At 46.9% G+C, this 21,658-nt stretch overlaps 1 protein-coding gene across 1 annotated transcript in view; it reads right to left on the reverse strand.

The window, feature by feature from the left end:
- The window catches only part of EXTL3 (exostosin like glycosyltransferase 3), a 33,626-nt gene extending 22,056 nt beyond the window's left edge, over positions 1-11,570 (reverse strand). The window contains exon 1 of the mRNA XM_009480812.2: positions 9,423-11,570. Within this exon, the coding sequence (XP_009479087.1) occupies positions 9,423-11,570 (2,148 nt within the window). The remainder of the gene's footprint in view (positions 1-9,422) is intronic.
- Positions 11,571-21,658: the final 10,088 nt, after the last annotated feature.

Raw genomic sequence — 21,658 nt, forward strand, 5'->3', positions numbered from 1 at the left:
AAACGTTCAATGTTGAGAACAAAACCCATTTCCCTTTCCTACACAAACCTCAAAAAATTCAGAGTTCAAATCAGATAAGCGTTCAGAAGCCTGAAGACTTTGCTAAACTATTTTGATCTGAAAGTGTTATCTGTGAAGCCTAAGAACAGCTTCACCAGATTTCCCATCTTTCTGCTGCTAGCAAATCTGGCAATAGGTGAAAACAGCTTTCTACAGCATTTCTGTGAGCTTAAAAGGAGACGCACAACTGCACACTTTAGTGACCATGGCTTTCTGTTCTCTGTGCCTCCGTTTCCCTCTGGCTTATTAGCAAGATGCCCTTAACTCATTGCTTATGGTCTTTGTGCCAGTTTCAGGAGAAGGGAAATATTCCTCACCTTTCCTCACAGGGTAACACAGATTTTCATTCATTAACTCAAGGCTTTAAATGGATGGAAATGACTTAAAACTACTGCTTTTTCTCTAGAAATCTCTTATGCTCTCTAAAATGGCATCCCCTCACTGTCACCACGAAGACAAAAAACGGCTCCATCCTTTCTGGGTACTTGTCATGAAACAGGACCAAATCCAGGGATACAAGCAGTCAAGACAACAGGAAAACAAACTGCAGCCCTTGTTTCTCAATCCAGCTACTCCATCACCCTTCTGCTTATCGATCGCTTTTCACATGAGATGAACCTCCTCCTCCAGAAGCACAGGAAGGAGCCAGGCGCTGCTTTTCGGAGAGGGGAGCGCTCCGTATGCACAGCACGGCAGGGAGATCCGTCATGCCTTATCGCTAACCGCAGAGTTTGATTTCAAGAAAATTGAAGAAAAAGCATCCATCAGTTAGATAAGGGAGAGCAGCATCTGCTTCCTTGCCAGATACAGGCAGGCACCGTGGGGAAAAGGGGTAAGAGACTGTCCGGAAGGTGAATAATATTGTGGCTGCTGTGCTGCACCATCACCAGCCCACTGGCAAACTTGGGAGTAAGTCACCATCTTCTCATTTGAGAGCTGCAATATCTTTGCTGATCGATCCCACAGAGCTTGGGGAGGCATCTGTGAGCTACACTGGACACGTAAGAACAAGCAGAGTGATTAAAACCTCTCTCTTGCTCCTCATCTCTTCCTCTAACCTTGTATCCAAGAGTTACCTTCCTCTTTATAACCTTCTCATGTCCTTCACAGTCATCTCCTTGATGTCCCAATGCCCCGCAAGGTCCCTGCTGTTCCAGCAAACTTTAACAACACAGATTTTCTTTTGTCACATCTATTTAATACCCACGAGCCAAAGCCAAATTCACAGCCTCGGTGACTACAGCTTGCCCCTTCTCTCTGTGCCTTGCGGGCCATCCATTTCTTGCGGTACAACATCACAAGGTGGTACTGCTGGCCACAGACGGGGTACACCTGTCTCAAAGGGGGAAGAGTGTTCCCCCCCATGCTTGTTCCACTGTATGGAAAAAATTTGGGGACATTAAATATTCTGTTGTTATTTAAACAGGCACATGCAGACCACCATGCAAATCCTAAAAGCAGCAGGAATCCAGCCCTGGAAAAAACAATGTGGTGTTTTGCTGCTGCACTGACTCTGGTGCCAAGTCCTATCGTGCCGCTTTTGTCCCCTAGCTGCTGTGACAGAGTCTGCTCCGGAGCGGAGAGTGTTTTAAAGATGCACAGACAGCTTGCGCGTTGATGGTTAAAAGCTTCAATACAGGGCGATTGGCACCCGTGACATTTTCAGGCTTTTCTGTATGAGAAAAAACCACCCGATTATGTACACTGTAGTGTACATGGACGCTTCCCTCACGTGTTTTTCCCTTCCAATGCCCCAAAGTGACACCTTCCTTCTGGTCACCGACCCCATTAGCTACATCCTAAGCGAAGGGAATTCAGAGAGCTGAGGCTAGGGTAGCATTTTGTCCGTGGAAAAGCTATTACAAACCAGCATATGCCACGCGAGAGAATTAAGCACTCATTTTAGGCAACAGCAGAGGAGTATTGCAAGGGTGCCTGAGTTAATATTCTAAGAAGTCGGCGCTACTCGTTACATTATCAGCGTACATTCATGCATCGCTGCACCTTTGCTTAGGCCCTGCAGTGACAAGCATCTGGATTTTAGCATCGCAGGTAAACTAAGCAGCAAATTTGCTCCTTCCTCTTCTGCTATACAATGGTAAAAATACATATCCAGAGAGCAAAAACTCCCAGAGATTTGAGAACTAATCCGCCTCTTCAGCAGCACCATGCTCTGCAGGCAGCAGGTGGTGCTACGTACCCGGCAGCAGCACACAGACATTTTTGTGCAACATCGCCCTGCCTTATAAAATTGTTCTCATCGAGAAATCTAACTCGTAAATCTGTGATGCACTGCCGGTAAAGCCGGTGCACTGGATGGGGCCCATTTAACCCACGGATGGTGCAGATCTCTTGTGTAAAGCGACTCAGTGCTAAGAAACAAGGTGATTTTCTCAGCTGATTTTCTTTGTCATAGAAAGCACAGCCTGAATTGTTCCTTCTGGGAGCAAACCTATAGTTCCCCACTCCCATACGCAAACCAGGACCTGAAAGTTAAGCTGGGTTCCTTCTGATTTTGCATGCAAGAGTTGCAAGCTAGGGTAAGGTAGGGAAAAGCAGTAAGTGCCCAGCGTAAAGCTCTGACTCACCGAGGAGCTTCAGGTGAGCTGGCCACCAAAGCACAAGTCACATCACCGAGGAAGGGTTCGGTATGCGCTGAAGTACCTGGTTGAGTCAGGACCTGAGCTGGTATTCATGCGAAGCTCCCAGGAAGCAAAAGGATCAATTGAAACGGTGGTGTGATCGGTATGGAGAGTTTTATTCTCTTGGTTAACTCATGGTAATGGTAGATTAATGGTTGGACTGGATGGATGATTTTAAAGGTCTTTTCCAACCTAAACGATTCTATGGCTTGAGGACCTCATCCTGGATCACACACACCACTCCAGTTTAGCTCAAGTTACTGGTGCAAGCTGTTAGTTTGCAAGGTTGACTCTGCTCTTACCAGAAAACCAAACATGATGTTGAAGGACAAGCAGAGAAGCTCATGCGGCCACCATGGCATGCTACACACTGACGCTACAGTCTGACCAGGTTCTGTTCCTCCTCCTCTTAGCCAGAAGCATCACCTAAGGACCCCATCGTGCTCCTTGAAATGGAGATCCCAAAGCACATTCAAATATTTCTGGTAGAAAGGACGTGCAAACCTAAGGCATCCATCCTGCAGCAGCGAGCTCAGCACAGTATGGTTGTACAGACGCTGCCCAAACAGAAGGGAAAGTCATGACGGCATTTCCCCCCCGTCTGCTCCCGATTAACAAGTGGCATTTCAAGGGACACCCCGGCCCGCCAAACAGGTCTGCAGATGCAGCAATGCTTCCGGATTAGAAATTTTCCAAAGATCACTCCTTTTTAAACAAGCAGCTAAATTGAATGAGCTTTCTCAGCCAGCCACCAAGCCAGCAGAAAAGGACGTTACGCCACTGGAACTGGCTGCAGAGATCAAAGCCAGCTACTTATTCTATAACAAAGCTGAAGGAAAAGATTAGTCACTGCCGAAAGCCACAGGAGCTGGCATTGGCAGTGAACCCAGCTAAATTGCTCAGAAATGCCTACAAGCACACACCACCTAACCCCGGAGGAAGAGGAGAAAGCAAACTGCTGCAGGGCTTTTCCAGCCACAGCTCTGTCACTGAAGGACCTGCACACACACCGAAAAGAAAGAGGAGTTGGAAGTTCAGGCTGTAATTTCTTAGAACATGAGCACAGGTTGTGAAAATATTGTTTTGGGCTGAATAAGGTTTAGCCCCAAATGTGGGAAGCCCTTTTGCAGCTCAGCTGGGCAACGCTCCACGCATGACATGGGCAGCTATGCAAAGCCCTTGGGCTTCCAAAATAACCCGACAGCCAGTTGTTACTGGGAAAGCAGGAGAGATGTTACACCGGCTCAAACCAAAGTAAATCCACAACACAGCTGGACAGTCCTGATCCAACCCACCTCCCCCAGCAACACATCCCAAGTTGAGGTTGGGACAAAATCTCAATTATCAGCTAACGAGGATAAATCTCACTCTTCCTCTGCCTCCAACATATGCAGCCCAACCAGCTGAAATCTCAGATGAAACTAGATTGTTTGAGAAGTCGGCAGGGGGGTTGCTGAGCAGCCAGCAAACATTCAGATGGTGCCACTGCCCCCCCAGCCCACGCATCCGAAGTGATGGATTTGAGACCGCTCATGTCAGCAACCAGCCCGAGCTGCTCAGGACAGGAGAAAAAAAAAAAAAAAAAAGACAAGCCTTGAGAAACAAAAGCAACGTTGTTTGGAAATCACTGTTCCAGGTTCAAACACCCCTGTGAAGAAGTGAAGCAGTTGTCCCCATGAAGCTGTCTGTTCTCCACAAAACCTTTTTCTCATGTTGCGTGGACCTCTGCGGCCTTTGGCAAGCAGAGATCGCTGTGCTGGCAACGCAGTACTAAGCCCTCGCAGTCTGAAAGCAGCGGTTCCTCTCTCTGGCTGGCAAAACCTTTACTTAAAACAAGATGCTTTCTCCTTACGCTTCTAAAGACAGGGGGAAAAAGTGTTAAAAATGTGTCTTTGTCCAGTTTAAGAGACAGACTGACCTGAAGATGCTGGAGTCAGATGGCAGAGGATGCACACAACAGGTCAAGAATTTTTTTTTACTCAAGATTATAACCAAAATCTAGGGTCTCCCTGAGCTCAGCCTTCCCTTTCCTGGTCTCCTCCCATCTCCCGGGCACGACACACAGGCTGAGAAATGCGGGTAGGAGAGGAGGTAAGGAGAGGCTGCTGAGTGTAGTTTGCTTTGCTGGCTCGGACTGCAGCTCCTGGGGGGCTTTAAGGAAGTTTCTGAAAGGGAAATGGATAATTTAATTGCTGCATTAGAGGATCTGCGGCTGTTTTGATTGCAAGCTGCTCCAGAGCTTAATCAACTCGCTGCTCGGGGCTTTGTGCTTTCCCCAACAAACCGAGGGCATATGCAGCACTGGCAGCCTTCGGAAATACATATTTAATATAGTAAAGCAAACTCTTCAGGTAACTCTGGCTGTTCAAGCTCAACTCATTCTTTTAGGTTCTTAGGATTAAAACCAGAGCAGAAACAGGGAAAAATGAATCCTGTCCCCCTGCCCCAATCCACGTCCTGCTCAGAGCCGCATGGAAGATGGATGGTGAACCTGCTCTGGAGGATTTGAAGAGCTGCTAAAACCACGTACAGGGTTTATTAAGCATCTGGACTTGCATCTATGCTGCAAGTTTGCCGACAGATTGCAAGCAAGTGCCCTACAGCAACCAGAAAGTGGCAGCCCATCGGTGCCAAGCACACCGCAAAGCACAGCAGGATCTCAATCTTCTTGGGTGCATCTTATTACCATTTGCGTGGGCTGGATGTGTGGTTGCCTGAGTGTTTAGTTTCATTTGTTTCCCTTCACTTTTATTCATGCAGATGAAAATGCTGTCAAGGAATTGCAAAACAAAGAGTGAGGTTTCTCCTGTCATCACCTGTACGCTATTTAGAAATCCTGAGCACGGAGATGCTGAAAGGGGAAGCTGGAAGTCTCTATCCCAAGATCAAGCCAGATCATCTCCTTAATGACTCCTCCTTTATTCCGCCACCGAAAATCTTTCCAAGATTAATGTGAGTACAGGGGCGGTGCGGGAGCAGCAGCCAAGTATCGCCACCTCATTCAAACCCTAGTGCAGTCTTTCCACCTGTTCAGAGCAGAGATTTAATCCAAATTCCTTTCCCCTTTTCTTCCCCGTAAGCATGGAGATAGCAGCAGCGCTCGCTGGTGAGGTGCGAGGAGCAGCACCACGCCGGGGACTTCAGCAACCGCAGCAATGCTGCGTACAGGAGGGCTCTCACCCTTGCTACAAGGGAGTGGAGCTCAACTGCTGGCAGGGATCGGTGGTCCGGACAGTTTTTAATTCCTTGAGTATATTGTGACTTTGCCAGATTTCGCAGCCGTCTTGAAGGACGAATCTTGAAGGATGCATCAACACCGTGTAAATGCTGCAGTGAGGCGCTCAGAAGATAAGCAGTGGTTGCAATGTCGCTGTTGGCGCTGGTAGGGTCACGCTCTCCAGGTTTTTCTGTCTGAGGAAGTTCTCCTAATGCAGTGCTAGAGATAAAAACTTGTTTTCTGCAAGTGTTTGTAGGGTCACACAAACAAGACTTCTCACTTACAACCTTTGGTTTTTGCTGCAATACTATTTAACATGAGATGGGAACAATTTTTACGGCTCAACTCCAGCACAAAGGCTCTTTAAATTAGAGAGTAATATACCTACATCTGTTCCAGGGGCAACCTTGAATGACTACACACACAACTTTACATTAAATTGTATTTGCACCTAGTCACTTCAGGCTTGGTACAGGGCCAGAATATTTCATCAGAGACTCCTGTGCAGCCATGGAATCTTACTGATTTTTTAGTAAATTATGCTGCCACAAGAAATCCATATCTAAGTAAAAGTTTTAAAAAATCAAATATATTCTGTAAGCCCTGTTTATCTCATTACCCATGAAAGATTCAAAGATCCAACACAGCTTCAAGCTTTGCTCTTGATTAACTCACAGCCCACCAGGGAAATGAAACGACATAATCTGCTTTGGAAGACCAAATCACAACCAAGAAGCGCAGTTTGCAAACAAAGTTTCAAGGAACTGATCGAGGAACTAACTACCCATGCAGTAAGGCTAAAGGAGGAAGCCCAATTCTCCTTTGGGTATTCTGCTAGCACAAAGCCGCACAGCTAAAGCGTAGTCCTAAGTCCCACCAAGGCGCTGCTGGTGGGACTTAGATCTACATTATGCTTCCAAAGGCTTTTTCAGCCCAGAACACGCTACGCATGTTGCTTTGTCTCATTAGGCTGCGATTTACCTCAACAAACTTCTGGCTTTGGGTGCTTTGATCATGGATCATGCCGACGCACATGTGCTGCTGTTGCGCTGCTCCTCGCAGTCAGATGGTGCCTGGACCCACTTCAATCTCAAGGGGGGGCACCCAAATCCACCCCCGTCCGCTTCTCTTTCCCCCAAGTTTCCTCTGCATAGCTCTGTGCTTTGGGACTTGAACGCAGGGCAATTCCTTGCACCCCAATGTTACTGGGAATGTATTTGCTACAGAGGTACAGCGCTGCTTCGAGATCTGAGAGAATTGGATATTCCCCATCAAAAGACACTTTTTTCCCTGTAAGGAAATTGGATTCACAGCTCTGCAGCTTCTTTCGACATCAGCAGTCATCAGGGCTTGTGCTTCTTGCCAACCCCACGTATCCACCTGCCTCTTCCCCTGGCTACCACATCCCACGTCTCAAACAGAGCCTCACCTCTACTCCCCAAGTTCTTGTTGTCCTTTTCCACAGTGGGTTTTAGGATCTGTTGCTGTTTGATGAAGCCCAGATAAGTGTCTATATCATTACCGCACTAGACCATCCATATAGATGAATGCTAGAGACTCGCAATGTGATTTAAACACCTAGTCTGGATATGGACTTAGCAACAAGCACTTTGGTGGGACGGATGCCCGGAGGCTGCAAAGGTTTAAGCCTCCTATAAGAGATGCCAAGAGACTTAGGCTCTTTGGGACTGAGAAAAATGGGAAGAAAGCATACCTATTAACAGACCAACACACTGCTTCAGAAAGGACCCCAGCAGAAGCTCGCTGTGCTCCAACCATTCCCTAACCCTTGGCCATGAGCACAATGTTACCACCCAACAGCCCAAAACAGGCACGAGACAATTTCCCCCTCTTGAGCGGAGCAGTACTGAACATCCCCCACGGCATACAAACCCCAGCGTGTGGCTCGAAGGCGACGTGCAGTAACTCGTGTGTATCAAAGTCCCCCAAAAAAGCCAGTGGGCCTCCAACACAATAGATGTGCAGATGAGAGCAGAGTGAAAAAAGGCATTAACGTCCATCAACAGAAACGTATTTTTCTTTCACAAATAACATCCATTAGCAACTCCAAGGAGAACAATCCCCACTCTCCAGCTCTAAAGCAGTACACAGTTTTTCAGCAGACACAATGTGAAGATTTTGCAGAATTCAGGCATTCAACAGGACTAATGTGAAAGATTATTTTGCAATTATCCAAGCAATTTTCTCTCCTCATTGTCCCTGGACCATAAGGGGTTTTAAATGTGAGCAGAAGGATTTATTCATCACAATAATAATAAAACGAAATATTAAATCAATGAATCTCTTTGCATGAAGCATGAAGCTCACATTGCTATTAAGGTTAGTAGCGTCCTGTCACATAAACCACACACAGTTTGCGTACTTAAGTACCATTTCCCTCTTTTATTTTTCCCTTCCCTAATTTGTAAGGCATTATCCTTCCATTTGTCCTCTAAACATGACCAGATTCAGACAACACAGTGTTGCTTCTTGTTAGTGGCTCTACGCCTGTGCTCTCTTTACGAGGGCACGTGAAGATTTATATTTGATTGTTAACGATGGCCAGTGCAGAAAGTTACGCTGGGATGACAGAGAAGTCCTAAAATAAATACATACATACATAAGTAATGATTTAGGGAGAATTAACTCCTTACAAGCAACACTGCCAATATGCAAGTGAGTAGCTGGGCATGAAAATGAGTGTTGGTCTTTGAAGGTGTTGCTTCATCAGTTTGGCTGGGGAAAAAAAAGTAATCAACCTAAACCTAAGCAAAACTTGATTACGACCTTTGGAGCATGGAAGCTCTTATGGTCATGCTGGTCTTGGCTTGTATTTCCTTCTCTGCCATCCCTTGTAATATAAAGTGATAAATTATTTTTGAGGCCCTTGCAGTAGGCATGGCTTCAGCGTGTCCCTCTTTTGTTTTTATAAAAGATTTATCTGGTAAAGTGCAGAAGCAGTCACTACTTAGGTATTTATAAGGTGCCAACTGTCCTCACAGTGTGACACTTAAAGAGCCTAAGCAAGATTTTCATGAACAAGAATCTCTAGCTTTAAGACTCAAGATTTGTATTAGGCTCCATACAAGCAATCACTGTTTCACGAGTGCTAAACACCTGGCACCTCTGAAGATCCCGTATTTTTACAATTTAGGTTCTTGTGTATATAAGCTCCTCTATTTCATAACCCAAAGGCCACCAAACGAATTCTCTCATGACAGCAATGCATCTCGCCTAAGTTCATGCATCCACAGAGCACAGTTGTCCACCTCTGGACACCGGCCTGCCTTCAAAGCCGGTGGAGAGAAACAGGCGTTTCTAAGAGCACCAGCCATGGCATTCTCATGCAAACACCTCAAATGGATCAGGTGAATCATACTTGTAACCTCCTTGGTTTTCTCTTGTCGATAAAAGAGTCCAGATTAGGTCCAGAAGAGCTACAGCCAACTTTAATGCACAAACCCCACCAGGAAGCAAGACCAAAGTAGCTACATCTTTCTTACCATGATTGGGACACCAATGTCTGGCCACAAGAGATCCTCAGATGGAAGTTTGGGAGAGTTCCACACTACCACAACTTTATTTAAGTACGGGAGACCATTGAGCCTTTCTAGGGAGTTCATCAACACTTCCTCCCGCTCGTAAGTCAACATCACTACTGTGAACTGCTCCCGGGGGACGTTGCCACCCAAAGCAGCCTGGAACTCCTTCCCAGAGCCACCTGCGCCTCCACCAATTGGTCGAAATCCAGTCCCAGACCCCAAAAATTTTGCTTCTGATGGTAAAACAGGGTCAAAGGGAGTGTAGGGGAAGAGGTGAAAAGGCCCTGGAGCAGAATTCCAACTCCTGTAGATGTCCATTGCAGTGAGCGTGAAATTGCGGAGATATTTGGGAGATGCATAGGGTGGTTCTGTTTCTACAGGCCCCAAGTCCAGGTCACCGTTGTCTGCCATATTTGGGTCTGTACCAGCAGCTTTGCCAGACCGGTGGGGAATCTCCACGGCAGTTTCTTCTCGGATAGGAGCAGCTGGGATTTGAATTCGAGTCCTTATGATAGCTAAGACTGTGCTGAACACGTTGTCAGAGGTGGAGAAGTAGGTCTCCCACAAGAAGCGGCCCTGCCTCCTCATGGCAAGCAGATCGTTGTCAGAAATGCTTCTCAGAAGAAAGTGCACTTCTGTGATACGTGGCTTTGGTATGATTAAGGCTGCCTCGTTCCACCGGATCACATCATTATAGGGTAGCTGAACTTGCTCTCCGAGAACCACCGGGATGGCTCCAACTTCCAGAGCCTCAAACAGTCTCATGGTACACCCGGCGGAGATCACTAAATGGGTGTCCCCTGGGGTGATTATCAGTGCAAAAGTAGATTGCTTCAGTAGCTCTAGTCTGTCATCCCTTTCTCCACACAGAGCCCACTCAGTGGGCAGACTCGCCTTAGGCTGGTTCTTACACGTGAACTCCACCAAAACAAAGTCCAGCTTGCTGTCCTGAACAGCTTTCAAGGTGGTGATGATCCGATCGTCGTAGTCAGCTGGGGCATTGCCTTCTATTTCCTCTTCGAAAGAGCGAACCTCTTGCAAGCTAGATCTGAGAGACTCGATCTTCTCCCCCTGGAAACTAAACAAATATTTACGCTTGACTGGCACCTGGGGCGGGATTTCTAGGAAGTTGGGTTCAGACATAGCATGGACCAGAGGTGATACCACAATATCAAACCCTGGTCGATACTGCACATCGTAAAAGGTGGACTGGGCAATCATGGCCCGCCCTGTGCTGATGTTGTAAATGAAGTTCTGAGTTTCCGATTTCCTTGATAAGTTGATGATGAGATGGTTATGTCCATCAGTCCTCCAATATGGCAAAGAGTGCAACTGTTGCTCTAGTTCAGTAGGTTTTGGCATTACGGGCTCTTGCATTTCCCCCACTAAAATTATATACACACAAGCAATATTTGCATTTTCAGTAACATAAACATTAGTTCTGACAGTCGCCTCAAAGGCTTGTTTAATTAAAGGGTCTAAGGAACTACCAAAAGGGTAATCGTCACTGTTGTAGACATAGACTGGAAAGCCAGATGTCAGCGGGCAGCGTGAGTAGTCAAAGCAGTTGTGTAGCCTGCAGTTCCGGTTGGATTTTGGCAGGGGAAAGGTTGCATCATCTTTGTCTGGCAGCAGCCGGATGGGCAAGGAGAGCTTGGGCTGGTTCTGAGCCATCAGCTCTTTGTAGGAATGCTCGGTCTGGCTGATGACGTTCTTCAGCTGCAGCAGGTCCTGCTTGGCATTTTCAATGCTCTTTTTGCAGGCCTCAATCTTCAAGTTGAGCTTGGCAATCTCACTGTTGAGCTCCTGCCGCTTGGCCTCCAGCTGGAGCAGCTCCTCGCTGACCGACTCGCGGATGCGGCACAGGTCTTGCACATGCTTTACCTCGCACAGCTCGTTGCCGGTCCGAGGGCCAAAGATGCGCTTGCCGGCATCGTCCGCGTCATCGATGGTGGTTAGGTAGTAGTGGGCAATGAGGGGAAAGAAGACGAGGATAATGAAGAGGGTGAAACTAAGCCAGGTGAGCCGGATCCGACTGGACCATCTCAACACCCATGGCTGGCCTCCGTTCCCCACTCCCCCATTCCGCAACATCGTATATCCAGTCATGAGTTCAAAAGTTGCTGCGCGCCCAATCACGTTGGATCAGTAGCCATAACCAAAAGAGTTTTTATAGCGAGTCTCTCGAAAGAAAATGCTATTGTGCCTGCTTATCAAGAAGCCAATAGAAGGGGAATTTCATTTTCTTGTCGTGCTGACGGCTTTTCTACAGTCGTTTTGCTGCAGGCGCAACTTTTGATCCCGTTAGACTCAATCATTGACCTTCTCACCCACCCCCAGCCCACCCTTGGTCTGTGGGCAACCGTTGCTGGAAGTGTCACAGCGTTGTCATGGTGATTCAAAGTCTCAACCAGCAGAAGAAAAACACAATGGGATCAAGCCAAACTCTACCGCTGCTCTTGACATCCTGCATTACCATCCAATGAATATGCAGAGGCACCAGCCATTGTGGAGAAGGAGCCAGAAGAGACTCGTACGAATGTCAGTCTCTCTCGTCACTGCTGCGCGGCTGATGCTTTGCCATTCCTACAAGAGAACAATCATATATTCAGACAATGCAAACAAAACGACCCCTTAGTGACCTAAGACATTGCGAGTTTTTAAAAGTAACTGTCCTCTCTGCAAAACAGCAGCCTTCGTACATGTCTAACACCTCCGGGGTTAATACCAGTAAACCTGAGAAAGTGATGGGATTCATTAGACGCGGACATGTGGCTTTCTCCGGGCACTCTGCTTTTCATTAGAGTTGCATGCTTGAGTGGCCAGACCAGAAAAATCACAGGCCCTAGATCTGGTTTCCTATTTCTGCCTCTGCCACTGTCTTGCCGTGTAACTTCGCAGAAGCTGCTTAACATCTGCAAGCCCCTGTCTCCTCATGTACAAAATGGAGATATTAATGTACACCTGCTCTCTCTACCCGCCTTTTAATGGCATGTTGTGATCCTGGGACACAGCAGCGCTGTGAATTTGTACTGCATAACTGAGTGTAATCACTATTGTTCTGGTCTAGTGACTAGAGCTGATGAGGAATTTTTAGATGAAGTGTTTTGCTTTCATTTCCTGCTGGAAAATTTTGATTCATTGCAAGAGAAAGTTTAAAGGGAACGTACTCGTGTTGGTTACGATTACCTCCACTAGCTGGCTGCATGCAAGAGGGAATTTCTGGTTAAAACTGGAAAAGTCTACGCTGTACATCAAAGCAAAGATGCCAAAAGTCAGGATCCGTTGGGTACTGCACCACCCAAGCGCTATCAGCTTGCTTAGATATGCCTTTTTGCTTGGAAAACTCTGCTATGGCCCTGGATGCCTACCTAGCATGGGCATAAAATTCAAGGACATGGCAAATTCAGCTCTGAGTCTTTGGTCTATGCCAACAGATTTAAATCTAGGCCAGATGAATACGCTGCCACTAGAAACTCTCCCTTCCCTTTTATTAGCATCCTCCGAGGCACCTAAGTTTCTGGGATATTCTTTCATATACCGGACTTCCCACATCACTGATGAATATAGTGCTGGGCTTAGCGCTGACTCTTACACAGCCTCGAGAGAAGCTTATTCATTTCCGCTTCAATTTTTAATTAGAGGAAAGTCATCTACACTGGTGACGGTCATTTTTCACTAAATCTATTTAATACTCCTCTCATCTACTCATCGAGAATTAGCAGAAAAAAGGCAAAGAAGAAAATCTCGGCTAAAACAGAGATCTGAAAAGAGGCCAAAGCAAAATAGAAGTTCACCTTAAAGGACCAGAGAGAAGTCAGGAATAATTTTCGGTGTAGTGCACAACTGTGTGTCAGAAAAAATAAATGGAAGATTTTATTTTAACCAGGAAAAATTGTAATGAAAGTGGAAACAGGTGGAGTAATAAAGCACAATTCCTAGGCCTATGTTGTTACAAGGACATTTGTTGCCGGTAACTTAACGTCCTACGATTAAATAGGGATTCCCCCCAACCTGACCGGCAACTGGGAGTTGCACAGCAGTACGGACACTTAAAATTAAGGCAGGTTTAAAATTCATAACGTTGTCTGGCAAACAGCACTGGTGTAAATCTCAGAAAGCCGGGAGGATAAAAGGGCTAAAAAGTCAGGAAAAGGCTAAATCAGCTTTCTCACATCTTGGCAGTGCAGTCGCTGCGGGCAGACAGGGGAGGCTGCGGCTCTGCTGGCAGGACATTTTAAGACTATTCTCTGTACACCAACTTGCATTTGCCCAGGCTGGGAGAGAGGGCTGGTGATGAATGTAAATCCCCAGTGCTTCCGCGCAGGGCTGTCAGGCACAGGGAGCCCTGGCAATAGCAGCACACTCGTATTGTGCCTCTGGGACCGCGGCTACACAACAGAAGCGTTTTAGCATGCACCAGTGTACAAACCAGGTGACCGAAGGCAAAAATAAATAATTTTAAAAAGCTTTTAAAGTCTATTTTTCTTTTTTTTTCCCCCTCTTTTTTAAGCTGTCCCCAGGAAATGAAGCTCATGCTGTCACTGTCCGTGTCATTGCACCAGTCGGCCAGTCCCTGCTACTTCAGGCTGGTCTTGTAGGGGTTGCAAAGATCCTAGAATTGCTACCGGTTTTCTGCAAACAGCTGGCCAGATGAGAGCTGCCCCATTAACCCTTCGTCCAAGCACATGCTCACTCAAACACCAGTGAATCTAAAAACCAGCTTAACTTCAAGGCACACGTGGGAAAACAAGCTCTGCTGGTTTTTTTGTTTGGGGGTGCCATGGGATAAGCGCGGTCAAACCCTGCAAGGTGTTGAGGTAACACAGAAACAAGGGATTATAAATATGGCCAAGAAAAAATGAACGGGCATGTGGATGTGCTGCTTCAGTCTGGCCAGAGAAAACTGCAGCCCCACAGGCAGTAAAGGCAGTCACAAAGGTTATCAGCTCAGACCGCATCTAAATCTTGCTCCGTTTTAGCTGCTTTGCCCATTTATGAGCCCTAAACAGTGACGAAATGGCAGACTGGACTCCCTAAAATGGCAACCGGAGTCCTTGAGAAGCTAAATCCATTGCCCCACACATGATCCTCTGCAGCTGTTGTGCCACCTAATCCTTCCAGTGGCTCCTCTGGTCCTTCCATTCAGTTGACACAGAACAAACTTTATCCTCCTGACCTAAAAACGTGGGCTGTGAATGAAAAAAATCCGTATGCTCAGAAACGTGAAGCTGACAAACTAACTCTGCCGCTAGCTTGGAAAAGACCACACGGGAAAGACCAGAGCAGGCTGGGGAGGGATTTGAAATGCAACACGCGTGGCTTGGGATCAGTTAAAAGTATTGACTGTCAGTATGAAATATGTGCTGGCGATAAAGCAAGCACTTTAGACACACTCTCAGACTCTTCTTCATTACTAAGACTTTATTCCTCATCAACTTGATAGAGCCTGAGGTTGTAACACACTGTTATTAGGACTTCAGAAAAAAAAGCAAAGTAAAAAGCCAATCTGTGGTTTTACCAAGAGAGACTTCACTGTTGTATTTAAGAGCAATAAGCAGCCCTGGGGAAAAAGGCTGCTGATTTCCATAGTTCCCAAAAAGAAATTTGGGAGGAGGAGAAACAGGTTAGTTGCTGGGCTTTCCAGCCAACTCATTCCTCTCACTCCCAAGTGCTATTTAGTTCTTTAAACTGATCAAGCCCCACAGTGAGAAACTCTTGTTGACATTATAACACAACGTTGCTGCCTGACAGACCTAATTACACACACACAAAAAAAGAGGCAGGAAGAGCTCTTAGGAAATCAGAAACTCAATAATTACTAGAGCCTCTTCCCAAATGCCAACCTGACCGACTTCTCAGGCATGACAGGTTTGCACGCTGCAGTTCCTTCTCCCACGGCGTGGGTCTGCAAGACTAAATTGCTGTTTGGGCACATTGTCACATTTTAATTCAAATCCCAGGCTGTGTTCCTGGCTTTCCTCAACTCCACAGGAGGCACTCCCCGTGCTGGTGAAGTTACGGGAATACCTGAGGTTCTCCCTCGCTTTGCATTTGTAGTAGAAAGAGCCAGGCTGGTCTGATCTGTGGATGCTCATGGAGTCATTACTCTGCAAATGTTCAGTCACCAAGGTCCTTCTGCAAACACCTGAGCACACCTATTCCTTCCTGCTTACACCTCGTTTTGTCCATCTCCCTATAAAATTAGGGAAATATTGTTCCTTTCTCAGCATATTTGTGAACAGAGCCTGGTAATTTTAAACTTACGGTCCTCCAGAGCTTAGCACAGCAATAAATAACCATTAGGCAGAATGTGGTGACACAGACTGAACTGAACTTTCCAGGAGGAAAATCCACAGGAATCCTGCATCCGCTAAATTAGAGCTCCCTATCTCTGCCTGTATGCACTCATACTCATCCTTACTCCTTTTCCTCATCAAACGATGGGTCTGCAGTGCTATCGCTGCTATGTTACCTCCACACACTTTCTGCTGTGCTGGCCCTCTCCACGGGGAACGAAGCACCGCACCCCCCTCCGTCGCACAGGCTCCCTCCTGATGAACGGCGAAGGACGTCGGGGAGCGCATGTTAGTGGCTCCTGTGCTTTACCTGTCCAGTCTCAGATAGACAGTTTCTATTGCCAAGTCTCTTTTTCACCAGCACTAAAAATGAAATCGAAGAAAAATATAATTTTTTTTTTTTTTTAGAAGGAAAAGCAGAAAATTCTGCTCAACAAAGACAATACAGCATATTTCCCCCCTTTAGAACAGGGCTTCTGGTGAAATGGAAAAGAAACAAACACAGAACAGCCCTTCAGCAATGATAACTTTCTACTTCCTAATGCTCTCAAAGGAAAGGATTACACCCCAAATCTCCAATCACTTTGGGAACAGGAGCAGTTGAACAAGGAGAATAAATCTATTAGGTGTGTGCTTTATGGTACGTTTGAGAGCAGATCTTTAAAAGGAGCAGATGGAAAATTCACTCTGAAATGCTTCATGTGCTACAGCTTTAGGGATCATCACGAGGGATCTGTACCATCTCGAGCTCTCACAGGTACAGAGAAATTCTCCCAGGCTAAGACCAATGCTGCTACACGCACAACCAGTAAAAAGTCTTGTAATCTGCAAATTCAGGGGATAAACTGCATCCCTGAAGCTTTTGTCTAAACCAAGGAACATTCACCACATTTGCAGCTCCATGCGAAGCCAAACCTGCTTCCAGCTACGCTCCTCATCCACAGCCAGGCATACGTAGGGTAAAGGGGTCCTGGACAAACACTTCAAGATAGCCCCATCATGTGCTTGCTCCAGCAAAGTCAGAAAACCACACACGCTAAAGAAGGCAGTGGTTGACTGATATTAGGAGAAGTATCGCGTACGTTCGCCCTGTTCTTCTACTCTTTCCCTGGGCTGCTTGTGTGCTCCATTGGAACCAGGTCCCAGACAACATGGACACTGGCTTTGCACCATGCTTGCTACCTTCTCTCCTGCCAGGCGTCCTCCTGCCCTGACAGCACAGGACCAGTGCTCCCAGTACAGCATCATTTCTTCTTACAGTCTTCACAAATGCATCTCCTGCAATTCAGAAATCCTTGGGTGGAGGAGAGAGAGAAGACGACGACCCACTGCATGTGCAAATTGCCCCAACAGCTCATCTGGATGGGGAATAGAACTAGGGGGAAGAAATGCAACCAAACAGAAAATGCAGGACCTTACAAGAGCTTTTCTGACTTTCTCTCTTGCAGACCCTCCACCAACCTTCACTGCGAGAGCAGAGATGGATCAGAGAGGTATTTGGGGTGGTTTAGAAGTGGCACTTGAGGACAAATCCTTTGAGAGCTGCTTTCCACCCCATGTTTTTGGCGGCAAAGGGCACTCACTCCTGCAACCACGGCATCTCTCGCCAAGGGCACACCAGCATGCAACACCCCAGGGCACCAGCCCTCGACCTGTGCTCCCACCCTGGAGCTGCTCAGTGCCAGGACCTGAAGGCTCTCCAGGCATAAAACAGATAGATAAGTCTGCTGCAGCTGCCAAAAGGATCATTATAATCAGGATGAACTCTTTGCCGTTGGTTGCAGAGCCCCAACAGGCAAGTTCAGGATCAGACCCTTCTCAGAAGCAATCACCCATCTGAAGTTTCATGGCAAGAAAACCCAGAAGCATCATCATCAGCTGATAAACCCCAACAGGCGAGACCCCAAGATGCACATCTGTGTGCACTTCTGCTGGTGCTTTTGAAAGCTTATGACAAGTGAAGAGGGAAACGGATATGCAAAAGAGATGGTAGAGCTAACCATCCCAGGTCGGGAGGTAAACTGGAGTGCTGCTCCCTCAAGGATGAAAAGTTGAGTTGTCCCATCATCCCAGAAAGGAAAGAAGGAAAAGAAGGAGGGAGGGAGAACTGGGAGAAGTGCACTGGACATCTGGGCTGGGAGCAGGAAGAAGAGGACTGGAAGGGTTGGGAGCGAGGGTTCTTCCTGCTGACTATCTGCAACCCCAAATCCATCTGCGGTGGCAGCAACCAGATCTTCAGGGCTCCGGCACTGGCAGAATGAAAAAGCACATCGAAGTGGGGAGTGCCATCAAACTGCAGCTCTGGCCACTACCTGCTTGGCCAAAGCTGGCCCTTGTGATAAGAGGCCAAAACATATTAAAAACTCGGCTGGAGATTCCCAGGTTCAGAGACCTCCAGAGGTCCCTTCCAACCTAAGTGATTGTATGACTCTGCATCTGGGCTCTCAGGTGGCAATAATTCAGAAATGCAAGCAGAAACCTGGAGTCAAGATGTCCTGGGTCTGCCCCCAGCTCTAACACTGCCTTTCTCCAGCACCCAGGGGAAATCATGCAACCTCCATGCCTCATTCTCCCTCTTTACAAAGCAAAGAACTCAAACTGCTTCAAGGCAGACAAGCAAAGAACTGACAGTCTGGCTTACAGCTTTTTGTTCCCCATCTGGGGCACCGGGACAAGAGCACGCTCCAGGAGATGCTCAGTATTGTGGCAAGGAGAAGCTACAGAAATCTCTCCCCCAAGTGCCTGCAGGTACCTGCCTGCTTTGCCGTCTGTGAAAGGCAGCCGCTGAAGGTCTGTCATGCTCCTCAGCTGAGGTTAACCGAGTGCTTCATGAACATTCATTTATTCCGATGAAATCCTTAAGACAGTAAAACTGCCTTCAGTTTTCAGAGAGCAGGTAATGAAGGTACGGAGAAACAACTCGCCCAAGGTCACCCTAGAAGCTGCGCCAGCTTGGGATTCACTCCACATCTAATTGTCCTGTCCGCAAGATCGTCCATCTTCCCAGCCTGCCTGTTTCCAGTGGTTTCCTTCTCCGGTGCCTTCTTGCTTTTTGCATAATGCATTGCGAAATCTACTTTACATATAGAGCTTTTAGTTCTTAAATTTATTATTTAGTGTTGTTTTCTGGTAATAAAGCAGCCATATTGTTTTATTTATTCTTCCAGGCTGCACACAAGCACTTTTCCGCACAAAGAAATACCCAGCTTACCAGCAAATCCTTTTATGTTCTGCGGTACCAAGTGGCAGAGCACCCTGGATGCAAAGTTCACCCCCCTCCAAATCTCAGAGCAAAGGACCACAGAGCAGAGCTTTACAGGAAAGCTGGTAAATCCATACAGCCACACAGCAGCTGATGTTGTACTGCTCACCGCGTTCCCATTTACAAAGTGCTAAAGATTTTTTGGGAAGTGGGAAGCAAACCGAGGAAGCAGGCACTTTGCTCCATCGAGTGCAGTGGCACAAGCTATTTGAGGAACAGGTGCGTGGCTGATCTTTTTTCACCGCTAAAAGGGATAAATTAGGTGTGGGAGGAGGGGAAGGCTCTTTTTGCTTTTACTTTGAAGCAATTAATGAACAAGAACTGTCTTGAGGTAAAACCACAGTGAAGAGCCAGGCACTTTGCATCGTACGAGAGAAGCATGCAAAGGTCAACTCCAGACAGGAGAGGGCTGGCTTTCCAAACACTGACTTTGAGAGACAGCTCAAGTCCTTGGTATTCTTTGTAGTCTTCAGCCCTAGATAGCTCAGGCACATTATTTTCCCCAAGGCAAAAATACAAACCTCTCTCACCTCCTTAAAACGCCATCGTCACTTCCTCAGCAGCAAATAACCGCGTGGCGGAATTCAGGCTCCTGCTCTCTGATAGATGCTTCAGGTCATAATTAAGCACAAATTTAAAATTTTCTTTGTGCTGGGTAAGTTATAAGAAAAAGGAAATACTGTCCGAACAGCACAGAAACACGCAACGTTTAACAGCATCTCACTTAGCAGGGTGGGTCACCATGGAAAATAACCTCTCTCTACGGGTTTTCTGGAAGGTTTGCCCATTTCCCACATGCAGCGAATAAGCCAGTTCTGGAGACTGAGCTTCTCCATCAAGGGGCCTGTAACAAGCATGAAATCATACGGGTGGCTTCTCACGGACTTCAGCGGGCAAGCGGGCAGGTCAGCAGTCAGTCCTTGCGACCAGGCACGCCAGGAAGTTTACATCCATAGAAAGCCTACAGAAACCGGGGAACCCCAGCTGCTATATCCGAGCAAGGTGCAGTGACATTAAATTTGTCAGTGCTACACGGCCAAATTAACCAGGCTAACCAACTCCAAATGTACCTTCCCTCCCTGTAATAGCTCTTTCACCCACTCCCCGACTTCCCATTTGTATCTGTGCTGCTGTGTGTCTAACACCAGCTTTTCCCCACCTCTCAGAAAAGCCTTCGATGCGCAGGGCAGGCAGCCGCACGCAGTCCCATTAGCAACCTGACGGCCTTCTGCATTTTTTGGAGAACGCTTCATCACCACGTAAGTGGAGGCCACTCCGTTTCAGACAGCCCAATCAATCATGCCAAATAACTAAATTACCTGACGCACTGTAATCACTCATATTTATATAGCAGGCGGATTCTTATCCGACACAGTTCATTACAAAGCAAGCTAGAAATTCAGATGCACAAACACAACTATTGCCAGGAGTCTATTAATTTGGACTAGCTTCAAAGAGGGGCCGATGTGTGAAAACCCCTCTCTCATTACCAGACACTTGAGTCACACGGTCCCAATTAGGCGAGGGACATTCAATGCCTTTCTGCTGCACTCACAGGCGTGCACCATGGCAGGAACTCAGTGGCTCAACTAATCTGCATCTTCATCGTCTGCAGAAGTTGTAGGAGAAAGATGTCACCGTGCCACCACCTCCACTGGGTTTGTGTAAAAGCTGCCCCCCTCTAACTGTAACAGCACCCTAGCCCCACTACCACTGTTACACTGGTAGCTAGTAGCACTTCTGCACGGGTAGGCTTTGGACTATGCGTATTCATGTAGATTTAGCCACATACAAGAGCGGAAACGCACTCTGCACAGAGAGACTGAATCGCAGTAACCGCTTCCGGAGAAATCACACCTCCAGCAAAAACCAAGCCATGGGACATGGTTTAGTGGGCATGGTGGTGTTGGGTTGACGGTGGGACTGATGATCTTAGAGGTCCTTTCCAACCTTAACAATTCCTAGGTTTACTTTCATTAAAAATAATCCAGCCACCAAGCCAGGAAACATGAAATTAATTATTCCTCTCCCCTTAACTGGTTTAGTGGTGGACTCGGTAGTGCTATGTTAATGGTTGGACTTGATGATCCCAAAGGTCTTTTCCAACCTAAACGATTCTATGACTCTATGATTCTATGACATGCAGATGTGGAAGCGGCCAAATACGGCACTTCAAAATACACAGAGAGAATGAAACACTATGCCTGAAGCTTGTGCGTGTGCTTAACGAAGTTATTAACCAGCAGAAGAGTGTATGATAGAAGATAAGCACTAGCAGAATGCATGATAATTAAATTTCTACAAAGCGAAGTCACCGCTTGGATTTGAAATGCTGGATAATTTGACACATGCTGTGTGCTGTTCCAACTGGTACCCAGTGCTTCGCTTGCAAGATATCATGAAGAAACATAAATGACAAACCTAGTCTCAAGCTGTGTGGCTGGAGAAGACTAACAACACCCAGTCCTTGGAAAAGGCAGGATGAGAGACAGCTAGCTCCGCTCAGTACGTGTGTCCGGCATAGAGACTGCTCCTATCGTAATGGGTAGGTAGAAAGACATATAGAAACCACTGCAGGACAGATGTAGTAATAACCAGACCAGTTAGGAAGGGCAAAGTTACACTGTTCTGTTTAA

This window comes from Pelecanus crispus, chromosome 3 (genome assembly GCF_030463565.1).
Source record: "Pelecanus crispus isolate bPelCri1 chromosome 3, bPelCri1.pri, whole genome shotgun sequence".
Taxonomy (NCBI): domain Eukaryota; kingdom Metazoa; phylum Chordata; class Aves; order Pelecaniformes; family Pelecanidae; genus Pelecanus; species Pelecanus crispus.